This window comes from Ambystoma mexicanum, chromosome 5q (assembly GCF_040938575.1).
Source record: "Ambystoma mexicanum isolate Mex_15411 chromosome 5q, UKY_AmexF1_1, whole genome shotgun sequence".
In the NCBI taxonomy this organism is placed as follows: Eukaryota; Metazoa; Chordata; class Amphibia; order Caudata; family Ambystomatidae; genus Ambystoma; species Ambystoma mexicanum.
The window spans coordinates 1,350,370,095-1,350,395,823 of NC_090933.1; the positions used below are offsets into that span (position 1 = coordinate 1,350,370,095).

General features: G+C 48.6%; 1 protein-coding gene across 6 annotated transcripts in view; it reads right to left on the reverse strand.

Annotated features, from left to right (window-relative positions):
• LOC138498132 (lymphocyte antigen 6E-like) overlaps positions 1–25,729 on the reverse strand; it is a 1,052,795-nt gene that overhangs the window by 1,017,727 nt on the left and 9,339 nt on the right. For 4 of the 6 annotated variants that reach the window (XR_011278706.1, XR_011278707.1, XM_069622000.1 and 1 more), the window contains one exon: positions 16,283–16,399. The exons of the other annotated variants lie outside the window; for them this stretch is intronic. Coding sequence is in view for 2 of the 4 variants with exons in the window: in XM_069622000.1 (XP_069478101.1) it covers positions 16,283–16,399 (117 nt within the window). In the remaining 2 variants the exon portion in view is untranslated. The remainder of the gene's footprint in view (positions 1–16,282; positions 16,400–25,729) is intronic. 6 annotated transcript variants of the gene reach the window in all.

Here is a 25,729-nt window from a genome sequence, read left to right on the forward strand (position 1 = left end):
TTTGTCATCGGTTTCAATAGGGTCCAGGCATTTTCTTCAGCCAGTCTTCTTAGTGTGTCATGCTCATCTCTTGTGACGTCACTAGCTTCTCTTTCCCTCTTTTTCATATTCCTTCAGGGAGTTCCTCCCTCAGATTGTCATCTCTTTGGGGATACGTTTGAAAGAGATTTCTCAGAGCATACCTTATTTTGGATATTCCCCAAGGTATGGTCACAATTGCGGGTGTCAAGCATGGCACAATCTCAGGCTTCCAACATACAGGCGGTAAGGGGGCGGGCCTTCTTTTAGAGGCATTCAGCTGCTCCTTTACACTCCCCCTTCTGGTCGAGTCAACAACCACTTCTTCACTGGTTTCCACATCTTGATATTTTCCCTTGAAGAATTGTTTCTTTGGAGTCCAGATCTTCATTACCCCGTTCAGGGTGCCTGCTGATTTAACATGTTCATCCACACTCCAGATCATGTAGCTGCACTGTCCATTCGGATTACAATAGACCCATCGTCCCAGGTACTTCTTATGATTCTTTGGATACTGGAACTTCGTCCCTTCAGGTATGACCATGCTGGCATCTATATATTTCCTGACATCTTCATGAGTCAACTCCTTGGCTCCTCCATATCATGTCAATGACATATCTGTTCTGCAGGGTCATCAATCGCATGGCCCTCAACTCTTCCTTGATAGCATTGAATCCCTTTATGGTGGTGTTAATAGATCACAAGTTCCCATCTGGTAATTTGCAACCATTTGGCATTGGCCATCGTCCTAATCCCAGGCATGAAGATAGTCGTTGTAAAGACTGGACGTGGGTATCTGTACTCCTGCCCTCTATATGACAGAGTAGAAGCACAGAGCACCCCAGCCAAGGTTCTCTATATAGTAGTTATGGACAAGCAACCAAGGCTTAAGCTCGCAGGCGGTGATGCAGGTGGGTTCTTAAGTACAGTGTAGTCCCCAAGCCCCCACAAGGGAAGTCCACACATAGGTAAGGTCAAAACACTGTTCTTAATATAAATAAGGCTCAGAATATATACACAATCAATAACACACTTCGTGCTTTGGCAATACTAATATGAAAAATATGTACAATGTCTATGTGGTACCACAATTAACTCGTGACTCCTTTAAAATGCACTAACTGGTGACAGTTTCAATGGCATTCAAATCAAATATTAAAGTGAATCAACAATAGACATAGGAAGGAAGAAAAGCTAGGTCAAACAATGCCAGAATAGTACTTTTGCTACTAAGTCACAGTTCTGTGTGAGGATCCCCTCACCTGGGCAACCTGTAAATAAAGTGTATTAACAAGCCCAGTCCATATGAGTTTAAATCGTATTTCCTGCTAAAAATGTTCTACTACCCCACTGTACCTGGTTTAGCAGAGTTTCTTCGACGGTTCATCGACAGATCCACGTGGGTGAACTCCCTTTAATGCAGGAGCCACAGGGCATCGAGATTCCTCGAAGAAATGTGAACACTGGTGTTGGGACAGCAGCTTCGACCTTTGTGGTGCTCGTCAACGATCAGTTGTAGAAGTCCTGTGAAGATGAGGCGTGGAGTGTACCTCGATGATGAAAGTTGGTTGCTGCAAAGATGACTTGATGAAGAACGTAGGCTCAGCAGCCGGTGTCGGGTTTCAGCGTTGGCGTCAACGATTGGGACTCGACCACGGCTGGCTTTCAGATCTTCATTGGTCTTTGTGGACTTTGGGTGGCGGGAAACCCACTGGTGGATTCTCCTTGGTTCGTTGACGACCTCGACTTTCTCCGGCTGGACAAAGTGGTCGATGGTGATGGCAAGGGAGTCCTTGATTTCAAAGTGTCTTAGGCAAAGGGTGGAGAGTTGCGGCTCCGGTCGCCGAGCTTCACAGTGTGAAACTGTCCCCGCTTCTGGGCAACACGACTCGACGGGCTTCCAGCGGTTACGTCGGTCCACCGAACCCTGGTCGATGACGATGGACTTCGATGTCCGGGTGTTTCACTTCAGATTCCTCAGCGGTGCCCGTCTCCGGTCGAAAGCCTTTCGGGACTGGCTTCCAGGAAGCATTGGTTATGATTAGCTTTCTGCATGATGTTCCCGCATAGCTCGGGGAGAGGTCTCCTAGCCAAGTACTCTATTGGATCAGTCCTTGAAGACATGACAGCTTTCGGATTGCGTCGAAGTAAAGCAGCAGCAATTCTTCTTCCAGCTGGGCTTCGAGGATAAGCAGCTTCAAGTTTCGTCTTCAGCTTCTGAACAATTCTGGTCAGCGAGAGGTCCCCAGATATACCGTTCTGATTCTCACTCACACTGCTGAGTCAAGCTCAGGCAGCCAATCATTCAGAAGGGCATTCAGCAGGCAGGCAGCCTATCAGACCTACAGTGCATTCAGGCCATTTTCTTCCATCCAGCCACTCACAACAAAGAATGTGGATTGGGGCAAGCACCAAGCATTTCAGCACACCACACTGCATTCATAGCAGTTTCTGTCAGGGCCGTCTCATTCATTATGTCACACACCAGAAACCAGGCACCCATAACATGAAATGTATATTGGTCACACACTCCATTCACCCAGGTCCCACCCCAAGTGTGTACCGACAACATACAGTCACTGGGAAGTCTGGCCTGGACTTCCCCACAATACCATATATGGAACTTCCACCAAACAGCCAGTCAAGGGAAGGGACAGAGCCAAGGCTTCCCAGGACTTTGTGAAAACAAGGTAACAGGCAATAGAAACCAAGAGGCCACAGGGGCCATCTTGTCTTGTATCAGGAATCAAATGATTCCAATGCCAGGTCCTGGGTATCCTAAAATGGAGGCTATTCAGAGTACCTCTCAGATTCAGTATGGAGCTGCCACCAGCCCATACCCTGGTCTGTGGGCCACACAGGTGCCCAAAAACATACACTAGGGGTGCAGGGTTGTACCCCCACCCATGGGTACCATAAGTGTATCCCAAGGGTCTCTGTTCGCCACAACCAAAAAGAGGAAGAGCTGGACTGCCAGGTGTCCCACATGGACTACTGTGCAGAAAACAACACAGAACACACATGATAAAAGGGGCACAGGACAATGACATGGAGGCCCTGTCCCTCCAATGCATTTCCAGCATCACAGTCGTGCCCCCCCAGACTAAGGGTAGGGTGGTCTAATATCCCACGAGATTGACACCCTCATCCAGACGGTCAACATACATTCTGGAAAGGCTATCTAAATTATCGTGACTCTTCCTTGGTCTATGCTCAATAGTGAAGTCTAGCCCTTGCAGGCTAATGGACCACCTGAGCAGTTCCGGGTTTTCACCCTTCCTCTGCATAAGCCATTTTAAAGTTGGGAATTTGGGAACCCCAACCCCCTCTCTTTCAACAGGCAGATGCAGCTTCCACAATTTAAGTACAGGAGGTTTGCATCAATTAATCTCCAGTAACAAGCACTGATCCTCAATGGGTGCATAGTTAAATCATAATTGATCATAATTGACTTTTGGGGCCGCAACCATCTTCAAGGCGTTCACCTTGCCCCACAACGACAAACCCAAGACTGACCATCTCTGCGTAGAGGACTTCAGCTCACAGCAGGCCTCCCCTAGGTTCACCTCCACCATATCACTTACAGCTGGAGTCAGCCAAATCCCCAAGTATTTCATTTTGCGTAAATACCACTGAAATCCAAATCCAGCCACCAATGATCTAGCACAACTCCCCGTGATAGGCAAAACCTCGGACTTCGACCAATTTATTTTATATCCTGCCACCACATGGAATTGATCCAGAATGTTCATCAAAGATGGCAAAGAAATCTCCAAATTCCGTAAAACCAGCAAATGGTCGTTAGCATAAAACCAAGTTTTCCGCTCAACCCCATTAAAGGACACACCTTTCAAGTACAAATCATTCCTCAGGGCAATAGCTCCGGTTCGGTAGCCAGCACGAACAATAAGGGTGAAAGTGGACATCCTTGTCTAGTGCCCCTCCAAAGATTGAAAGTTCCAGATAAAAAACCATTCGCCTTAACATTCGCTGTAGGACGAGCATACAAAAGGGAGATCCAAGAAATGTACTCATCACCCAGATTCATAGCCCTCAGCAACATAAACATATACTGCCAATTAACACGATCAAAAGCTTTTTCGGCATCCAAAGAAAACACAGCCACATCATCATCCAAATTCTGGGCCTGAGACAAGGTCAACAAAAGATTCTGAATGTTGCTAGAAGTACTATGATGTTTAATAAAACCAGATTGATCTGTGTGAATAAGTCTTTGAATCACATCCTCAATACGTAAAGCGAGTACGTTAGCCAGGATCTTGTTATCAGTATTTATTAAACTTATCGTCCGGTAGCTGGAAGGTAAGACACTATCCTTTTCTTTCTTCAGAAATACTGAAATGGTAGCATGATTGGTAGATTCTGGAAGAAATTCCACCTCCCTGGACTCAACATACTTGTCCCTCAAGAGCCCCAATGCCGCTTCAGGAGGAATCTTGTAAAACTCAGCCGGCAGACGATCAGGCCCTGGTGTTTTCCCAGAATTCAATCCAGCAATAGTAATCCTAATTTCATCTACAGTAACCGACCGGTTCAAGCCAGCCATATCATCATCAGAAACTTTTGGGATCGCCACGACCAGTAATACCATCCTCATTCTCGTACAAGTTCATGTAGCAATCCTTGAAAACAGCATTAATCTCACATGGATCAAAAGTGATCACCCTGCTCAAACCTTTTATAGAAGTAATGGCACCCTCCGAAATCTGTTGCCTCAATCTGTAAGCAAGCCATCTGTCACACTTCTCGCCCTTCTCAAAGTAAGCACTTCTGATTTTATATAAATCCTTCTCGGCTCTAGCGTCCAAAATATCATTCAGGTTTTTTTTCAATCTCCTCAGTTCCATTCTCTTATCAATGTCATTTGGATCACAAATCAAACCGCTCATCACTTCAGCAATATCGGCATCCGTTTCCAACTGCACATTTGCCAATGTTTTCCTCCTGCCACAGGATAAGCCTAAAGTAATGCCTCTCATCGTGCATTTGAACGCCTCTTGTAAAAATTAAACATCACACTGCATATCCATTAAGCTGCTCAACATTTTCTGCCGTTTGACAGGGTTATTCAGCCCATTGACATTCCAGGAAGATATCAAAAGCCGAGATCTCCCAGCAGCAGACATGACAGAAAATTCAAGAGGTCTAAAAAAACTAAAAACTAAAAACTAACAACACAAAAGACAACAAAAAAGAAACAATCCCAAACCCCCTGCAACAGAAAAAGGACGCCAATGCTGAAGAAGCAAAGAAGAACATCCCAATACCGCAGGCACCACTCCAAAATCCAAGGGAATCGCCATGTATTAAATCCCACACTAGTCCACAAGTCAAGCAACAATCATACTCCATGTCTGCTAACCCATCTCCCCAGAAGAACCAAAAAATAAGCATGTCTCCTACCTCACAAACACACAAGATCCCAACATTAAAGGTGCACACCATAAAGCCACCATTTCAAACAGCCCAAGTAACATCATCGCAGCATGCAAACAGATGTAAAAACGACTGTCAAATGGTGTAGCATGAGCATGAGATCAGACTGTACAGCTGGAAAAGGTCCTAAAATTCCGGCCGTGCATGAAACAGCGATGAAGCGTACACATGAATAAAGTCTTCATTTAATTCAGTCGCAGTGCAATGAAAATGTGTTTTTTTTATTAATGACAAGTTACACATTGTGAATGTTGGCCTCATCAAACGGCATCCATGCTGATTGGTAAGGAGCTCGCAAACACCCCATCCTCATCAACTAAATAATGTTATTATGCACCACCAAATTGTTTGTGAATCCAAAGAAGGAATGGATGCTCTCCTCCGGCCTGTTCGTAACTTTTCTAGCCAGCCACCAAAAAGCTGAAAACAACAGCAGTCGGGGAGGAGTGCGTTGGCTGACAGTAGACAATCAGCAGAAAGCACCGTCTTCACCCAAGCTAATCCCTCCAGTTCAAAATGAACAAACACATTTTTGTAAAAGATGACAACATTTCCACATCTGAATACTTAACCTATCCAGCTGGTGTGCTTCCAAGTGACTGGCAGTCAGCAGCAAGACCTCCAAATCCCAGAACAAAGCGCCCGTTGGACCTAGCAGATATTGAAAGGTATTGAAAGGTATAAAAGATAGCGGAGGAAGGGGGCAGCGAGTCATCCTGGAGACCCGCATTACACCAAGTTGCCAATGTCGAGGGTGGGTGAGACAAGGTGCCAGCTCCCCCTATTCTCCACGAAGTTTCCGTATCATCAGATATACGCATACCAGGTCGGCTCAACGAATCCAGGCACAGCAGCATAGCAGCACATGCAGAATAATAGCACACACAACTCACCGGTCACATGTAGTTCGTCACCCATGTGGCTTTATCGAATGTCACGGTGACTCAGAGTGTCACAAACAGGAAAAGGTGGACGCAGTCCATCTCTCAGCCGTGACCTGCTGGCGATGACGTTGCTATTACGCCCTGCACGGAGCTAGCGAGAGCAGTTCAGCTGCGATGGCCGCACAGAACAGAGGGAGACACAGCTCATGCAGCGTAAGCCATTTCCGGATATCGACGCTGCCAATCAGAGCCGCATCCACAACATGTCAGCTGACCGGATCCATACAAAGGTGCTTTACTCTGTGAATAATGCTGCATGCATCTTACGAAACCACGACAATGGAAAGGTTCCAAAATAAACGAAGAAACGGTAACTGAAATCCTTGCTGTGCGCCATTTTTGACCAATACAAAGTATATACATATAAAACCAAATATAACAAAAAGTTTAAAAAAAGTTAGCAACAATATTGTCAGATACAAGGACCTTCTCCAGCCAAGAAAGGGCTTCTTGAGGATCTGAAGTGGATCTATTGCCATCAGGCAAAACCAAAGTGAGATTATTAAATCTATTCAGGAAAGCCTTTATCTGTAAAGATTTGGCTCGTTCCTTCACTCCCTTAAACATCTTCCTCGCCTCCAACACCTCCTTAGGGTAATCAGGGAACACATAAATAGGCTTGCCTTTAAAAAGGACAGAGTCCCTGCTCCTAGAAGCAACTAAAAACGATTCTTTCATCCTCGCGATTGTGAAAGACACCAGGATGTGCCTAGGCTTCAGGCCAGGAAGTTTACCAATCCGATAAACATGGTCATTGTCACTCTCCAGAGAAGCCACACCATAGAATTCCTTAAAAATCTGTAAAATCAATGGCAGCAGATTTTCACTTTTAGGATCTGAATGCTCTGTAACTCCAACCAGCCTAAGATTTCTCTCTCGCAATCTCAAATCCATATCCAGGCGATGATATTTCTCCTTCTGGACATCAGCCTTCAAAGTCTTGTAGGCTCCATAACTCCCAGCCATTTCAGATCCCATATCAGAGGACTTCTTTTCCAAATCTGTTACCCGTGCATCCAAATGGGTGACTTTTCCATTTAATTCAGCCACAGTAGTCTTAACTTCAACCATGTCCATGGCCACCTGACGCATCAGCTTGTACAAATCTTGAATACTTGGATTCTCCTCATCCATTTCTGCAATCTGTTTCTGTTTTTAAGAAGTAGGATTTTCAGGCTCCAGGATCTTTTTCTTGGAGTTCATATCAGCAATAAATAGCTTCAGGGATGAGGCCAGGAGCTGAGGGCTCAAGCTGCTTCCACCTTGACCACCATTCCAGAATCAGCGTTGCTTTTATTGTTGCGTAATGCTCTGAGGTGCGGCGTAAATCAGGAGTTAAGGTGTGCGCCCGGTTTCGGCTTCTGCAGTTTAAGTGGGGCAATAGTATTGATAGCCTTGAGGAGGGTTTGATTGTATATATCAACTAACGCAGTGGGGTCTGTGTGGGATTAGGTGGAGTTGTTGAAGATGGGTAGTATCAGTGGAAGCAGTTTCTCTCTGGTTATGTCCCTGTTGTTCCACATGCAAATTGGAGGAGAGAGGTTCTGATTGGTGCGCTGATAATCATTCTTAATAGTGAATGAGATCAGATGGTGGTCTGACCCGGCACAGGGCATGTTGGATAGGATGTTGATGCTGTAGTTGAGGTCTGCGAGCCAATCAAGGGTCCTACCTTTAATGTGAGTGGGTTCTGAGATGCAGTGAAGGAAAACAAGTTCCGCGATCGTGTTAGCGATGTTATGTTATGTTATGTTACCTGAATTTGTAGAGCGCACGGTCGCCCTAGGGCATCATGGCGCTGGTGAGGAAGCTATCAAACGGGAAGCACAGTAGTGGTCAGAGAGCTAAAATAAGGTAGTTTTCAGTGCTTTCCTGAAAGCCAAATGATTGGAGATAGATTTGAGTGGCAGTGGGAGGGAGTTCCACAGCCTTGCCGCAGCAATGGAGAAGGCTCTGCCACCGAGTCTTTCCCGGGTATACTTAGGAACCACCAAGAGATTGGTGTTCAGGGAACGAAGGTTGCGTTCCGGAATATAGCGGACAAATTTAGTTTGAAGAAACTCAGCACCTAGGCCATGGATTGCTCGGTGGACAATACACAGTGATTTGAACTTAACTCGCTGGGCCACTGGGAGCCAGTGGAGTTGGCGAAGCACTGGCGAGATATGAGCTCCATAGGGGGAACCTGTGGCCAGTCTAGCTGCCAGGTTCTGTATACGTTGGAGACGTTGAAGAAGGCCTGTCGGCTGAGCGAGGTATAAGGAATTGCAATAGTCCAACCGTGAGAGGACTAATGCAGCAACCACAGGAGGGCGCATAGCCTCTGGGATCATAGGAAGGACCCTCTTAAGTACCCTAATCTGGTGGTGGGCGGATTGGCAGACCGTAGAGACCTGATTTGTCATGGACAAGGAGGTGGAAAGAATGACTCCTAAGTTCTTTACTTTGTCCACTGGACAGGGCAAGGGGCCCAGTGAAGTAGGCCAAAAAGCAGGGGTCCATAATGACGGGCAGGGAGGATAGCCCACCATCATCACCTCAGTCTTGTCGCCATTAAGCTTGAGCCAGTTTTGGTCCATCCAGACACCGACTGATGCCAAACAATCATGAAGAGAAGTTGAGACCTTAATATGATCTTGATCCAGGCGGATCAGGATTTGGGTATCATCCGCGTAGGAATAGCAATTAAGTCCATACGAGCGGATAAGGCAGACCAGCGCCCATATGTAGATATTGAATAGGATAGGGGAAAGAGAGGATCCCTGGGGGACGCCACAGGTGAGGGCACAAGGGACAGAAAGAAAAGGGGGCATAGCAAGGGTCTGAGTGCGGTCTGCAAGAAAGGAGGTAAACCAAGCCAGGACTGATCCAGAGATCCCGATTTGTGCTAGACGTGAAAGGAGAATAGGATGGTCCACTGTGTCAAATGCGGCGGACAAATCCAACAGAATCAGAGCTCCAACACCACCTGCATCCGCAAGTCTGGACATGTCATCTTGCACTGAGACAAGCACACTCTCTGTTCCTCTTCCTGGCCTAAAACCTGCTTGGGCAGGATTGAAGATCTTAGAAGATTCCAGAAAGGAGGAGAGAAGGGGCGTGACCAGAGATTCCAGGAGTTTAGACAGGAACGGGAGCAGGGATATGGGGCGGAAATTAGAGGGGATAGTGGGATCAAGAGATGGCTTCTTAAGCAGGGGAATAACCCTAGCAGATTTAAGTTCCGGAGGAACCAGACCAGACTGGCATGAGTTGTTTATAGCCGCTGTGACGTCAGACAGAATGTCTGGGGCAATAGTCTTCATCATACTTGCCGGAATAGCATCCTCTGGGGAAGCGGATTTAATTTTAAGAATCGCTGCTAGAACCTCTACCTCCGTGAATAGAGGAAAGGTAGACCAGCTGGCAGGGGGGTCAGTGAGGGTGAGTGGCACAAAGCTAGTGGTGCCAGAAGATTGCATAGCAAGAGATTTGGCGATGTTAGATCGTATCACATCGATTTTCGTAATAAAAAAAGATGCTAGGTCATTGCATAGCTTTTGCGATGGTTTGACCATCGAAGTAAGGGGTTCAGAGGAGGAAAGTGATTGAACAATAGAAAATAGTGTTTTAGGTTTACATAGAGCACTTTCAATTTGTTGGGCAAAAAAAGTGGCTTTAGCCAGCTTGACATTGGCTAGGTAGGTGGAAAGACTGAGCTTATACAAATCTTTAAGCAGAGGGTCATAACTAGCTCGCCATTTGCGTTCGGCTTGTCTAAGTAACAGGCAGGCGTTTTTAAGCTGATCTGTAAACCAGGGCTGAGAGAGTAATCTCCGACTCTGGGTAAGTTTAGGTGGAGCGAGAACATTGGCGGCGGATAGCAGCGATGTTGAGAGCGTGGATAGAGATACAGGTCCCAAGGAGGTACACTTAGAGACGATACAGGCCCCAAGTGCCTTGGGATCAACTGATCGCCAGGAGCGGTGCAATGTCTTGGGGGGGAGAGCTTTACAGACAGGAGTGGCTAGAATAAACGGGCATGAAATCAGATGATGATCAGACCAAGTCACTGGCTCAATAAGGCCAGGGCCGAGTAGAGCATCATTGGCAAATACCATGTCTAGAGTATTTCCATGAAGGTGGGTGGGTGCTTGGTTCAAAGAACAGAAATGAAGATCAGAGAGGCTATCCAAAAGCAAGTTTAGTTCATCTGATCTTGGGGGGTTAAAATGCAGATTAAAATCGCCTAATACCACGAGATTGGTATACTGCAGGTTTAGGACGGCAATAAGGTTGGCTAAGTCCTTCCCAAAAGTTCCCATAGGGCCCGGGGGGCGGTAGATAAGCAGAAGGTGGGTGGCACATGATGTCGATAGCTCACATCGACAAAGGAGGGCTTCCATATTGAGTGTATGTGAGCAAGGTAACTGGCTAACTGTGTACTTGTCTCTAGAAATAACTGCAACGCCTCCACCGCGCTTGGGGGGCGGGCGATCATAGTGGGTGATACGGTAATTGGGGGGGAGGGCTTGCACTACCGTAGGTGCTGAACTCGGTGTCAGCCAGGTTTCGGTAAGGCATAAAAAAGCTGGTTGCCTATTTGTTAACAGGTCCCAGATTTCACCCGAATGGGCGGGAAGGGACCTTGTGTTAAGCAGGCACAGGGTGAGGGTGTCCAGCGTGGACTCAATGCTATGGGTGCTTCTAGTGGGGGAGGGGGTGAGTGGGGCTGCGTTGTGGTTCCAGCCAACTGGCCACCTGTTGTTGGGGTGAGCCAAGGAAATTAGAAATTTTCTATCTAGGTAGCCCTTCCAACACGTCCCCGCACGGACGGGCACAGACGGGCTTGCCTTAAGCGCGCCTTCGGCGCGCTGGCGGCGCGCCCGCTGCGCCCGCCCGCTGCGCGGGCGGCCGATCCAGCACATAAGTGCCTGGATCGGGATGGAAACGAGGCGGGAGGCAGAGGCTGAGCCCAGGGCAAAGAAAGAGGACTGGAGAGTCGTCTGAGCCCAGGGGATTCCCCTCGGCACTGCCGAAAGAGTAAACAGTCACTCGGAGCCTTCAATCGTTCGAAATCTTCATTCATCCAGGCATGTTAAACACGCTATTGCACAGTTATAATTACAGGAAAAGTAACAATAAAATCAATAGCGCAATACTAAAAACAGAATACTTTAAACATAATCGTTTAAAAAACGATTTTAGGAGATTTTAGGAGCTGTCCTCGAGTGGAGCAGCTTCCTCAGTGTGCGCGGGCGGCCGATCCAGCACATAAGTGCCTGGATCGGGATGGAAACGAGGCGGGAAGCGGAGGCTGAGCCCAGGGCAAAGAAAGAGGACTGGAGAGTCGTCTGAGCCCAGGGGATTCCCCTCGGCACTGCCGAAAGAGTAAACAGTCACTCGGAGCCTTCAATCGTTCGAAATCTTCATTCATCCAGGCATGTTAAACACGCTATTGCACAGTTATAATTACAGGAAAAGTAACAATAAAATCAATAGCGCAATACTAAAAACAGAATACTTTAAACATAATCGTTTAAAAACCGATTTTAGGAGCTTTTAGGAGCTGTCCTCGAGTGGAGCAGCTTCCTCAGTGTGCGCGGGCGGCCGATCCAGCACATAAGTGCCTGGATCGGGATGGAAACGAGGCGGGAGGCGGAGGCTGAGCCCAGGGCAAAGAAAGAGGACTGGAGAGTCGTCTGAGCCCAGGGGATTCCCCTCGGCACTGCCGAAAGAGTAAACAGTCACTCGGAGCCTTCAATCGTTCGAAATCTTCATTCATCCAGGCATGTTAAACACGCTATTGCACAGTTATAATTACAGGAAAAGTAACAATAAAATCAATAGCGCAATACTAAAAACAGAATACTTTAAACATAATCGTTTAAAAACCGATTTTAGGAGCTTTTAGGAGCTGTCCTCGAGTGGAGCAGCTTCCTCAGCTAGAGCTTTAGCATACTTAGCGTCTTGGAAACTGAGGTTGAGATCACCCAGTAGAATGATTTGAGAACTTAGCTTGGGTTTTGTGGAGATAAGTGTGGTAATATCTTCTTCAATGGAAGATACTAGCCCAGGCGGCCTGTAGATAAGATGCATGGTAAGTGTTTGGGTGGCTGAGACAGGGAGCTTGTCGGACAGTAATTGAGCTGATTTTAGGAGCTTTTAGGAGCTGTCCTCGAGTGGAGCAGCTTCCTCAGCTAGAGCTTTAGCATACTTAGCGTCTTGGAAACTGAGGTTGAGATCACCCAGTAGAATGATTTGAGAACTTAGCTTGGGTTTTGTGGAGATAAGTGTGGTAATATCTTCTTCAATGGAAGATACTAGCCCAGGCGGCCTGTAGATAAGATGCATGGTAAGTGTTTGGGTGGCTGAGACAGGGAGCTTGTCGGACAGTAATTGAGCTGAGGGGAATGTTTGGCTCTATATAGGTCTGAGGCCTAAGGAGGTGTTGGATATGAAGGTGACACCCGCGCCTTTTGTTTGGTTAGAATCTCTATCGCATCTGGTGATGGAGCAGTCATTAGGGATAGCGAGAGGGAGAGAAGGCCCAGCTGCAGCATCTAGCCAGGTCTCTGTGATCGCTAAGACGTCGAGGTCTTGTGCTGTAACATAGTCTGCGATATCTAAGGCATGTGCTGGAAGTGATCTAGAGTTGATCAGTGTGCCCTTAATGGGAAGGGTGGATTGTCAAGGCTGCATTTATTGTTAGCAGAGGCAGTCAATTCCCTAGGCGAGGTACCCTTGTTGGATACATTCTTGGGGATGTCCGCTGGTTTAATAGAGGTAGTATGAGCTTTAGTCGTGGTAATAGTATTGAATGCTGATGGGACTGGAAGAAATCTGGTGCCTAATCTATCATTCCTATATTTCAGTGCACAGGGTTGATTCGGTGTGGGTTTGGAGGCAAATTGTTTAAGCCATTGGGCCGGTGTGTTGAGGTAGGGGTTGTGCGGTGATGTTGTGGTGATGGGAATGATTTTAGAGGTAGAGTGCAGGCAGGAAGGCAAAAACGCTGAAGGGGGAATGCTATCTGAGATGGGAGCCTACTGCTCATGTTCAAGGAGGTGCAAATGATTTTGAGCATGTTGTTTCAAGGCGCAACGAGGCAAGGGAGGGGAAACAGAGGGAAGACAGAGACAGCGATCCTAATAGGCCAGGTGACATTAAGATCGCGCAAGTGCAGGGGATGGGGGAAGGGGAAAGGTGCAAGTGGGAAGGGAGGAGAGGGCAGTGCAGTGCATAGGATAACAGTAAAATAAATAAAGACAATAAATAAAGTGCAACCAGCTGGTGGCAAGTGCAAGGGTAAGTGCAGACATCAAGTGTCGAGTGCTAGTACGGGCTGTAGAGATACAGAAACAGCCCCCGAGTGCAAGGATTGCCATGGGGGCAGTGCAGGTGTGCAACTGGCGGGAGGGGACCTGGGCCTGAGATCAGAGGGTACCAGGTAACCAGTGCAGTTTCAGATTCAGCCAGGAGATCAGCAGGGGAGAAGAGGAGAGAAAGCAGAAGCAAAGAGGAAGGTCTTGAGGGTCTTCAGGAACTGGAGATGGCTCTCCTCAAGTTTCAGAGGCAGGGAGGATGTTCCAAAGAGAGGCCCAAACAGAAGAGAGAGATCTACCACAAACTCGCTGCTTGGGGAAGTGACTAACCCTGAGGGGGTTTGAGGCGGATGAGTGAAGAGCTCGAGAAGGAAGATATTAAGGAAGAGAGAGTTGAAGGTATTGAGGGCCCAGGCCCCAGAAGGTCTTGTGGACGATGCAAAGGGTTTTGAACGTAATCCTCGCCGCCACTTGGAGCCAGTGCAGAGATTTCAGTCCTGGAGAGATACGATCTGTGGCTTCAGGCCAAGGACAAGTCTCGCAGTCCTGTTTTGGATGAGTTGCAGAGGGCGGAGAGTAGAGGCAGGCAGATCTAGAAAGAGCCTGTTGCAGTAGTCCAGCCTAGAGAGAACCAGAGCTCTGGAGACAGTGAGCTTCTGGGGGAACGAGAGGAAAGGAAGAATACCTCTGAGGAGGTGCAGCTGGTAGAGTGACTTCTTAGAGATGTTATAGATGTGAGGAGAGATGGAAAGTGTGGAGTCGAAGATGACCCCGAGGATTTTTGCCTCACAGGTGGGAGCAGGAAGAGGTCCAAGAGAGACAGATCAGAGAGTGACAGGAAAGGAGGGATTAGGTGTGCCGAAAAGGAGAATCTCAGTCTTACTGGCATTAAGGCAGAGATCATTGGCGGCACACCACTCCTGGATGGTGGACAGACAGTCAGAGATGAGAGAAGGAGAATAGGTGGCTGAAGGGAGCCTGAAAATGAACTGAGTGTCATTCGCATAGCACTGAAGGTTGGGGCAGAGAGCGGCAATGCGGTGGTCAAGAAGTGCCAGATTTTTGTTGAACAGACAGGGAGAGAGGTTAGACCCCTGGTGAACACCACAGGTAGATATAGAGATGGAGGAAAGGAAGGACCCAAGTTGGACCTGGGAGGGCCGATCGGAGAGGTAGGAGGTCAGCCAAGCCAGGGCGTGATCGGTGATACCCAGTTGATACCCAGTTGTAACAGTGTATATCGTAGTATGTATAGCAGGTACATAGTTAGGTACAAGTAGTGGAGAGCTGTGTTCAGTGTGCTGGCTAGCTGGGCAGAGTTGCTGGGAGAACTAGGCTCATAGCATAGTATTGTACAGGCTATAGCTGTTTGAACAAGTGACACATTTTATCAGATAGCTGAGCAAAGTTGTGGCATTAAGCAAAACTATGGCTGTTGTAGAATGGGGCTGTGAGGCAGTCTGATAGAGCAAGAGGCAAGCAACGTGTTGAAATTGACTGTTATAGATTTACAAGAATGCAATTTAACGGGCTAGGTTAGCGTGGCTAAACACAATGAGGCGAATCAGACTGACTGAGCATGAGGTCAGGCGAGGTAAGTCAGGCTAGCTACGAATGGATAATCAAGCGAGGCATTTTACAGGTAGCGGGTGTTGCGAGATGAGGCCGTACTGCTGCGCAAGCTGATTGGGCTTAGAAACAAGCAGCAATGCCATAGGTCTAGCAGAGAGGCAGTTTTACACGCTAGCTATGCATATAGTGTCAGAGCATAGCAATTCAAACAGATTGTGTACGATAAACGGATGAGGCACGTTAGGCTAATTATACATGGATTATCAAACGAGGCATTTCACAGACTGCAGAGTTACAGTATAAGGTCGTACTGTTGTAACATCTGACTAGGGGTAAATGAACAGGCACAGTATTTAAGAACATAAGGGCTGCATCAATATTGACAGTTGGTTAATTTGCAGGTGAATGATCGTATAAAGTCAAGCCTGGCATTACATATCGACTATGGAATACACTGGGGACAAAGGCGCAGTGCGCTCAGGGGTGAAAGGTTGGAGGTGGCGGTGTACAACGATGAGTGTTATGGTAGAAAGCAAGTTATTTGCAGTGGGGCAGGCATATCAATTAGGCTTAACCTGTATAGGAGTTAGTTCTAGTGATCAGATCAGGGACCAGGGTAGACGTGAAAGGAGCAGAGTCAGGTGTCCTGCGGCCGCGGGACAGCCCGGACAGGCACAGACAGGCTTGTGCCTTATGTAGAGTGCCTTCGGTGGGAGGGCCGGTTTACGCCTTCCGGTAGAGCGGGACCAGGTAAATAGCAGTGTCGCACAATTTGGACCAGTTTTTAGATTTAGTTGTACAGTCTTTCTAACCCAGGATGTTCAGCCCTTGGGTCTCTCCATTTGAAAGAATAGAGTGTGCCATCTTCCGCCCGTCACAAATATGGTGAGGAGTGGGTGCCACATACTTATCCTCAAGTATAGCGCTTAGGTATGCAGACATTGTTAATGATGAGGATTGTGTGCACCAGTGTTAGTGATCTCTTACCTCCTGAAGTAGCTTCCACTTTCATACAGGAGGCACTTCCTGATGTGCAGGTGGAGATGGCATTACAGTCAGCAATGTTAGTTGTTGCAGCGCATGTGTAGCACTTCAACGAATGTACTGTGAAGGAAAAGAAAAAGAAACAGATTGTAAGAAATCATCTTTGGTCCGTGAGCTGAAAGTAAATCTCCTGCTTAGGCATCTAGCCTGGCAGCTAGCTCATCAGCTACCCCGGCATCCTGTCCAACATCTAGCCTGGCATCATGTCCAGCAGCAGGCCTAGCAGCTATCCTGGATTCTAGTTTGGTAGCTAGCCCAGCATCTAGTCCGTTAGCTAACCCGGCATTCTAGAATGTGAGATCCTCCTCCTTTCATGGCTCTTATTTGCTAATAGATTTGAACGAGACACCTGAGCAATATTTCAATTTGGTGAGAACCAGAAGTCCACTCAGTTTGAAAAGAGGTTTGGGGGGTGAAAATCCAATAGCAAGGAAAGCTAAGCCGCCAGACCCTACAATCTCAAGAGCAGCTGACACCCACTAGATTCTCCGCAAGGTGGAAAAGGACGTGGGTGAAAGGAAAACCACCCTGGCTGACCTCTGGACAGAGAAAGGCGGGGGGGTATTAAGAGCCTCAGCTATAACCTACACATCGTGGGAGTCAGTGAGAGACCTGCATCATCATCATCATGAACAATAAAAATGTATTCAGCATAACACCTTTAAGTGCACAAAGTCATGCAATAATACAAGTTAAAAGATGTCCAGTGTCGAATGTCATAGAATAGAATCAAAAGAAAAAGAAATGCCCTCAAATAGATATCACTCAAATGGAGGTTTCTACAATAAACAATTGACCTAAAAAATCTAAAACTTGTTAGTTATATATTATAAATGTACTATAAACAATAGGAACTTACACGATAAAAACCTACATAAAAATGAATTGATTAATGATATCAAAATAAAACTTGGTGGTTTGGGAATAATCATTCCGAGCGGAGAGGCAAGCTTGCAACCTCTCGGAGACGGTGCCCACTATATATCAGTGATCCCGGGCCTGCAAGAGAGGACTATGTCTAGAGACGGTGCCCACTATATATCAGTGATCTTAGCCTGCAAGAGAGGACTATGTCTAGAGACTGTGCACACTATATACTGCACACTATATACCAGTGATCCTAGGCGCAAGAGAGGACTATGTCTAGAGACTGTGCCCACTATATACCAGTGATCCCGGGCCTGCAAGAGAGGACTATGTCCAGAGACTGTGCATACTATATACCAGTGATCCCGGGCCTGCAAGAGAGGACGATGTCTAGAGACTGTGCCCACTATATACCAGTGATCCCAGGCCTGCAGGAGAGGACTATGTCTAAAGAATGTGCACGCTATATATCAGTGATCTTGGCCTGCCAGAGAGGACTATGTCTAGAGACTGTGCACGCTACATACCGCACGTTATATATCAGTGATGTATAAGGGGCAAGAGAGGACTATGTCTAGAGACGGCGTCCACTATATATCAGTGATCCTGGGTCTGCAAGAGAGGACTATGTCTAGAGATGGTGCCCACTATATATCAGTGATCTTGGCCTGCAAGAGAGGACTGTGTCTAGAGACTGTGCATACTATATACCAGTGATCCCGGGCCTGCAAGAGAGGACTATGTCTAGAGACTGTGCATACTATATACCAGTGATCCCGGGCCTTCAAGAGAGAACTATCTCTAGAGACTGTGCATACTATATACCAATGATCCCGGGCCTGCAAGAGAGGACTATGTCTAGAGACAGTGCACACTATATACCGGACGCTATATACCAGTGATCCTAGGCGCAAGAGAGGACTATGTCTAGAGCTGGTGCCCACTATATATCAGTGATCCTGGGCCTGCAAGAGAGGACTATGTCTAGAGACGGTGCCCACTATATATCAGTGATCTTGGCCTGCAAGAGAGAACTATGTCTAGAGACTGTGCATACTATATACCAGTGATCCCGGGCCTGCAAGAGAGGACGATGTCTAGAGAATGTGCATACTATATACCAGTGATCCCGGGCCTGCAAGAGAGGACTATGTCTAGAGACTGTGCATACTATATACCAGTGATCCCAGGCCTGCAAGAGAGGACTATGTCTAGAGACTGTGCACACTATATACCAGTGATCCTAGGCCTGCAAGAGAGGACTGTCTAGAGACTGTGCATACTAAATATCAGTGCTACCTCAGCCGTAATAACCCTGCTCTGTGCGTATACCTCACGGTGGTAGAAATAACATGAAGCTGCACGGACTGTCTTAAAAATGTCACATCCTCACCTGTGCATCTGAAACAAACTTCACTGAAAACAGGCTTCAAATAGAAGCGTCTCATAGGTCAGATTAACAAGTAATGCGTCATAGTTTCACTTACTGCCCCACACATGTGACACGCCCCGAAGTGAGTATCAGAACATGACTTAGTGAAAGATGCTATTTGCAATATCCCCATTCTCAGACCTATATACAATGCTTGTTCAAACATCAGGGTTATTTTATCAAGATGAGTACTGTTCCCAACCGTCGTCCGGAGGGTTAAATGTTCAGCCCTAATTTTGAGAACGTTGCTTTCAACTCAAGCTGCTCCCCTGGTGCAATTCTTACAACCTTTTCAGAGTCCTGGGGACCAACCCCACTTGGTCAGCCAGGCATGTCCATACATCACTTAGTCCTATCAAAAGGCGAGCACATTTTTTCAAGTGCCACCCACTCGGAGCTTTTGCCCCCATCCAAATACATTAGATGCATCACAGTATTTCTCCAGAACCTCTGTTTTCCAAAGTCTTACCCAATACAGGGCGGGCTTTACCGCTACCTGATCACTAATTGGGAAGGCCTCGAGTTCTAGATAAACCAATGTAGTTGGAGCACATTGGGGAGGAGGACCCGTTTTTTTTGGAACTTATGTTCAGATATATCCAACCTCCCAGTGTTGACGTAGCGCCGAAGCTCGGAGCCATACGTAGCTGCAGGTAGCACCTGCCTGTTATATGATTCTAATGCTGGAGATATTGAACTGCTGCCCTGCTTAATGCAATGGATTGTATAGTCCCACTATATCTCTCTGCAGTGATACCTACACTTACCAACCACAGGACGCATGAAACCTAAGGCCCAGATAGAACAAGGGTTTGACTTGCCCCAATGTGTGATCATTCGTATCGGCCGGCAAGGCACTAGCCTTAGTACATTTCAGCTTAAAAACCATAACATTAGTTTTGTCCTTGTTTAGGTCAAGGTGTAAATCTTTACACTTAGGAAAAGGTGTAAGGACTTTTTCACACCTTGGGGGATGGTCGCCAGGAGGGCTTCATCGTCAGTAAAAAATAAAGCTGGATATTTTTCTGCAGCCATCAAGGGTAATCTTGGCACTCCCTCACCAAACCCTGTATAATCTCCTGGGTATAGATGGAAAAGAGCAAGGGTGCCGGTACACAGCCCTGTGTCACTCCCTTGCTGACAGCAAAGGGCTGCGTCTGCTCACCCCCAGGTCCATACCGTACAGTTGCAGAATTCTCTGTATAGAGCAATTTTATAGATGACAGCAACCGTGCAGGGACATTCTGAGATTGACAAAATGTTCCAAAGGCTGTTCTCAGATCCAGAAGGACAGTGTAGAGCTTCATTCTCTGTAATGGGGTCCCCTCCTGAATCAGTAAGAAGAGCAAAAAGCATTGGTCAACCGTGCCCCGATTCCTCCGGAAGCCTCCCTGAAGGTCACCAATGACATGCTTAGTGTCCACCCACGCACAAATCAGATATCACTATTGGCTCCTAGCTGAAATTCTCTCGTGACCATAGATTTTGTCATGCATGAAAGATAATTCACAATATCAGTGGGAACCCTGTGATGTACTCCCACCACTTCTGAGTAATCTATCAGAGAAAATACTATGTGCTGCTATGGGAGTAACATGTGGCTATAAAAAAATAAGTAGCATTCCTGATTACACACTGAAAAATGTAAGCCTCCCTGCTTGATTATGCCACAGCTAAACATTCAGACCCAGCCTTTTAGAAAGGTAAAGCTTTTAATAAGAACCAAATATAATAAAACCAATACAAAATCTGGTCTCAATCTACTCAACACAAGGAATACATAAATACATACAAATATCGCAACCTGATATGTGGGGGTTAGTACGGGAGTCTTGTGTCTCACTCCCAGTTTTACAAAGACACAACTGGGTATCTCATGTAATAAATAATATTTTTATCTGCATTAAGTGTGTGGTCAGGGGCAATGGAATCTCAATAACAAACTCCATCTGCTGACCAGCCTCCAAGACCATCTACAAGATGGCCGATGCGTTAACATGCAGTCTTCTGGATCTAAAGCATCCACACCAGACGGGGCTCACGTTACTTAAGTAACGAGGCCTGTGACGGCATGCAAGTAAACTGTTGCCATGGTGAGTAGCAATGCCTAGCAGGAGGGTGAAGGAACACCGCCACGCTTAGTTTCGCCAGCGTTCAAGTTAAGGGGGCCCAGATATGCGCTGGGCACCGGTAAGCTTTCACCAATGTGTTTCCCCATCATGAGCAATGTCATTAGGAGTTTGAAGTCCATTTATTGCTTCACAGGAACTTTATAGCAAGTGGAGCACTGAGTGTTGTAATGTGGTGGGGGAATCCCTGGCCCCCACCTTAGCGCTCCGTGAGCCCCAAGCCTCTACCTTCCCCAGTGACACACAAAGAGACGAAGTGCTCTGCTCGGGATCCCCGGTCGCGAATGACGTGGCTGGAACGCCCCCTTTATTAATAGTGCACGCGGCGCCGTGCTACGTCACGCCACCGCATGCATTCCCTTAAGGGGACAGCACTACACTCCTCCTTTTTCATGAGGACAAATAAACAACATAACCACACACTACATAACTTCAATAACACCTCTAACACTATAACACCCTTAACCCAAATAATTAACTTCCCCATGAGCACGTTTATTCACAAACACGCCCCTTCCCTACTCAGCAGATACCTCCATGTTGAGCACCTTCATGAGTCCAATACAAAGTCACTGAAGCAAGCAGGTTTCCCCCGCCCTGTCCTCAGAGGGTACCTCCTGCTCCCCTCGGTGTAGGGGGTCACACTGTCGGCTGCCGTCCTCACCGGGGATCGAGGGAGGGGCTCGGCACCCCCACCCTCATCGGGGATGTCGACACAGTCCTGTTCCGCTGGCGCCTCAGCCCTGGGCTCCCCCCGATTCTTGAGCTCTGGGTGACTGATGCTCGGCCTTCGGACGCCGTCACCATGGACCCCTTGACTGCTATCACATCAAGCGGCTCAGGTTCATAAATCAGTGACAGTTTCCCGCAGGGATGCCTGTTACGTATCAGGACTTCATCCCTGGGCACGTTGTTGTTGTTGTAGGCCTCTCCTTTCATTCTCTTGTGCTGTTCTTAGTTGCCACTCCAGCTCTACCTGTTGTCGATGACCGCCGGCTCCTTCTGCCCCACTTCAGGTAGCATCCCCCTGGGGCACCGCTTGAAAAGGGGTTCAGCAGGGGCCACTCCCGTTCAGGTGTGCAGGGTCGTTCTGTACACCCTCAAGAATTGGTAGAGCGCCCTCTCCAGCCTCTGTCCTTACCCTTGCGCTATTCGAAATACCTTATTTAGTGTGCGCATCATCCCTTCTGTTTCTCCATTGGCGCGTGGCCACAGGGGTGTAACCTTCCTATGGTGCACCCCATATCCTTCCATTAGGGCCGCAAACTGTTCTCCTTGAAATGGAGCCCTGTTGTCCGAACAGAGTACTGTGGGGAGGCTGTGGGCTGCGAACACCTTTTCCACCACCACCACCACATGCTCGAAGGCCACCAACTGGATGAGTTCCACCTCCGGGTATCTGGAGTACTCATCCACGACTACCAGGAAGTGGGTCCCCTGCGATGTGGATCCAAAATCCGCATGGACCACCGCCCAGGGTCTTGTGCCGTGTGGCATGGCCTCTATGGCTGGCTCCCTCTGGGCAGGCGACGCTGCCTGGCACCACACACATGATGCGACATAGTCGTCCACTCATTTTTCTAGCTCGGGGAACCAGATCTTGAGGCATAGTTGGGCTTTGGTCTTCGCCACCCCTTGATGGCCCGGGTGTGCCAGGCCTATCACCTCCAGTACTTTTACCTGCAGGACCATGATCCGGTCACCTCTGCGCAGCAGTCCTTTTTCTGAGAATGACAACTCCTACCGTACTTTCCACAGCTGCTCTGGGACTGTTTTCGCTTCATGTGTGCCCCCTGCCAGCGACTCCAGGACATTTTTCCATGACCCCTGCTGCAGGGCCGCCTTTAGTATGCAGAAGCACTTGTCGTTGACCGCTGCGGCCTCCAGATCTTCCACCGGTCGGGCATTCTGAGAGGCCGCTTCGACCACTAGCTGAATATGGTCACTGGCGTCTTCCGCACAGTTGTCCGTTTCTCCATCCTGGTGACTCCCCGGATGGCGAGAGAGGTAGTCAGCCACGTTGTTGGCCCCCGGCCAATACACCAACGAGACCCCATATTCCAGCAGGGCCAGCATCCACCTCTCAATCCTCACCGGTGACTTTGATGACGAGCCTGCCAGGATTGGCAGTAGGGGCATGTGGTCAGTCACCATGGTCACCGGCCTTCCCTGGATGTACAGACGGAAGTGCCGGCACCCCCACAGGACATCCATCGCTTCCCGCTCTATCTGCGAGTATCGCTGTTCAGTGTCAGACAGGGCCTTGCTGGCAAAGGCCAAGGGGCGGATGCAGGAGTCTTGCCCCACCTGTGTCAGAACCGCTCCGAGGCCAAACGGGCTGACGTCTATGACGATCTCGGACTGCAGTGCCGGGTCAAAAAAAGCCATTGTATCATCCTCGGTGAGGGCTTTTTTAATGTCCTCGAATGCCGCCTGTTCCAACGGACCCCACTGCCATGCCGTTTCCTTCTTGGTGAGAGCCCATAGCAGCTCCGACCTGGATACCAGATTTCTGATGAACCGGCCACAGTAGGTGACCATCCCCAGAAAGCTCCTAACTTCAGACACATTCTTGGGTGGTTTAGCGTCCTTGATGTCTTTCACTTTCCTGGTGTATGGAGACACCCCTCCTTCCTTAAACATGAATCCAAAGAACTCTATGCTCGTCCTCAGGAATTCACATTTTTCACGGTGGAGTGTCAGGCCCAATGACTGAAGCCTCTCGAAGGTCTTTGCCAGTCTCTGTAGATGGTCCACCTCTGTCTTGGCGAACACCAGGATGTCGTCACTGATGTTGAGGACGCCCTCCAGGTCTGCCAGTGCCCCCCTGATAATGTTTTGGAATACCTCAGCTGCGGAGGAGACCCCGAAGCTGAGTCGCTTGTACCAGTACAGGCCCCGGTGCGTCATGAAAGTCGTGATGTACCTCGACTCCGGATGTAGAAGAATCTGGTGGTAACCTGCCCTCAGGTCAAGCTTCGAGAAGAAGCGAGCTCCCTGCAGCTCTGCGATAATGTCATCAATCGTGGGAGTGAGATGGCATTCCCTCCTGATGGTTTTGTTGGGAAGCCTCATGTCCACGCAGATTCTCACAGAATCTGGTTGCTTGGGTTTCCTGGCAACAACGATTGGGGACACCCAGGGTGTCGGACCTTTCTCAATAATGTCCAGGTTCACCAAATTGTCTAGTTCCTTGTTCACCTGTTCCCTCAGATGAAATGGCACCCTGTTTGAGGGCAATGGGCTGCACCGACTTGTTGATGCGAAGTCGCACCGGATCTCCAACCATGCAGCCAATCCCCTGGAAGAGGCCTGTGTACTTCTCCAAGAACGTTTGTATGTCTTCCACATACACGGAATAAGTGAACCACACCAGTCCCAAGGCTTCCGCCGCCGCACAGCTCAGTAGGGTGTTGGTGCTGATGAAAAACCAGGCCTTGATCACGAAACTTCCATGCCCAACCCTCGCCACAAATGCACCATCTAGAGGAATAGGATGTGAACCCCCAAATGTGAAGATGTGCACTTTCGGAGTTGACAGCCTGGGGGGCAGGGCATAGCATCATAATGCTGTTGGGCCATATCATTGACCGAGGCCCCGTGTCTACCAGCACCGACATTGGAGAGTCATTCACAGCCACGATACATCTTGGCTGTCTTCGGCCTTTGGACTGGAGGGCATCAATGCTCGAAACAAAGAAGATATTCTCCTCTTCCTCCTCCTCTTCACCGGGTTGAACAGTCTCCTCCCCTGATCCACTTGGGCAACGTTTGGTGGATGGGATGTCTGAAAAACCCAGACCGGACTGGGCCCCTCGGCACCATCACTGGCAGGGATGCCATGCACACCCTCGCAAAATGGTCCATCACGCCACACCGTCCACATGGCCTCCCTGCGGCTGGGCACACACCTGGGTGGGGTAGGTCGTACCCCCACTTCTGACAAGCTTCGCCTGGCTTTCCACCCCTGAAATGGGAGTTGCCAAGCGGTCTCCAGGCACCTCTGCCACCCTAACCCACCGCACACACTTCTTCTGACTTAGCTGCACGGGACCCCACCTCCATCCTTGACGCACGTACCTCTGCCACCTCCTGGCAGCAGCCCAGCTCCAGGATGCGGGAAGGGTGATTTCAGGTTCCCTCAGCACCTGTCTCCTCAACTTGCCCGAGGAGCACCCTTGGATCAGCTGGTTCCTGATCATGTCATCGGTGTTGTCCCATGCACAGGCCACCGAGAGTCTCCTGAGGCGACCATGAAATGTGTCGAGGGTCTCGTCCTCCTTCTGTTTGGTGGATAGAATCAGTAACCTCTCGTAGTCCTCATTGGCCAGAGGAAGGAAATAGTTCTAAAGGGCTGTTTTTGCTGCTGCATACGAAGTGTCAGTTGGCTGAAGAGAGTCAGAAATCTTGTGAACTGCTGGGCCGGTGGCATACAGTAGTGTGGTCAGCTTGCTGTCGTCGCTGGTCTCCATAGTGGCCCAAAAATACATGTCCAGGCGATCCACCCATCGCCTCCACCTGGGCCCCAGGCTGGATGGGGGCCAGACACCTCAAATTCGGGTCTGGGTGGTCGCGCTGCCGGGGTCCTCTTCTGGGCCATCGCTGGAGGTTATGGTGGTGGTGGTGCTTGCAATTGTGGGAGAGCCTGGGTCCCGTCCTGATTTGCTTGGTCATTCATGGGTTAGAGCGCACAGGCACCCCTTCTTCATGCACAGGGGCCGCAACTCACCCAGCCAGCATGGTCTTCCACCTTCCAGACCATGATCTCAGGCCTTCCGGCCTCCTTGATCTTCAGAACTCTCCACTCTGTCCTCCACCAGTGCACACAGGCACCCACCAGCTTTCAGCAGGAAGACTTCCCCAGTGCCAGTTGTTTGGTTGTTCAGCAAAATAGGGTTGTCCAAAAATTGAGCCAGTGAGGCCTAGGGTGGGAGTTTCAGGATAGCGGCCTCCCCCCAGGGA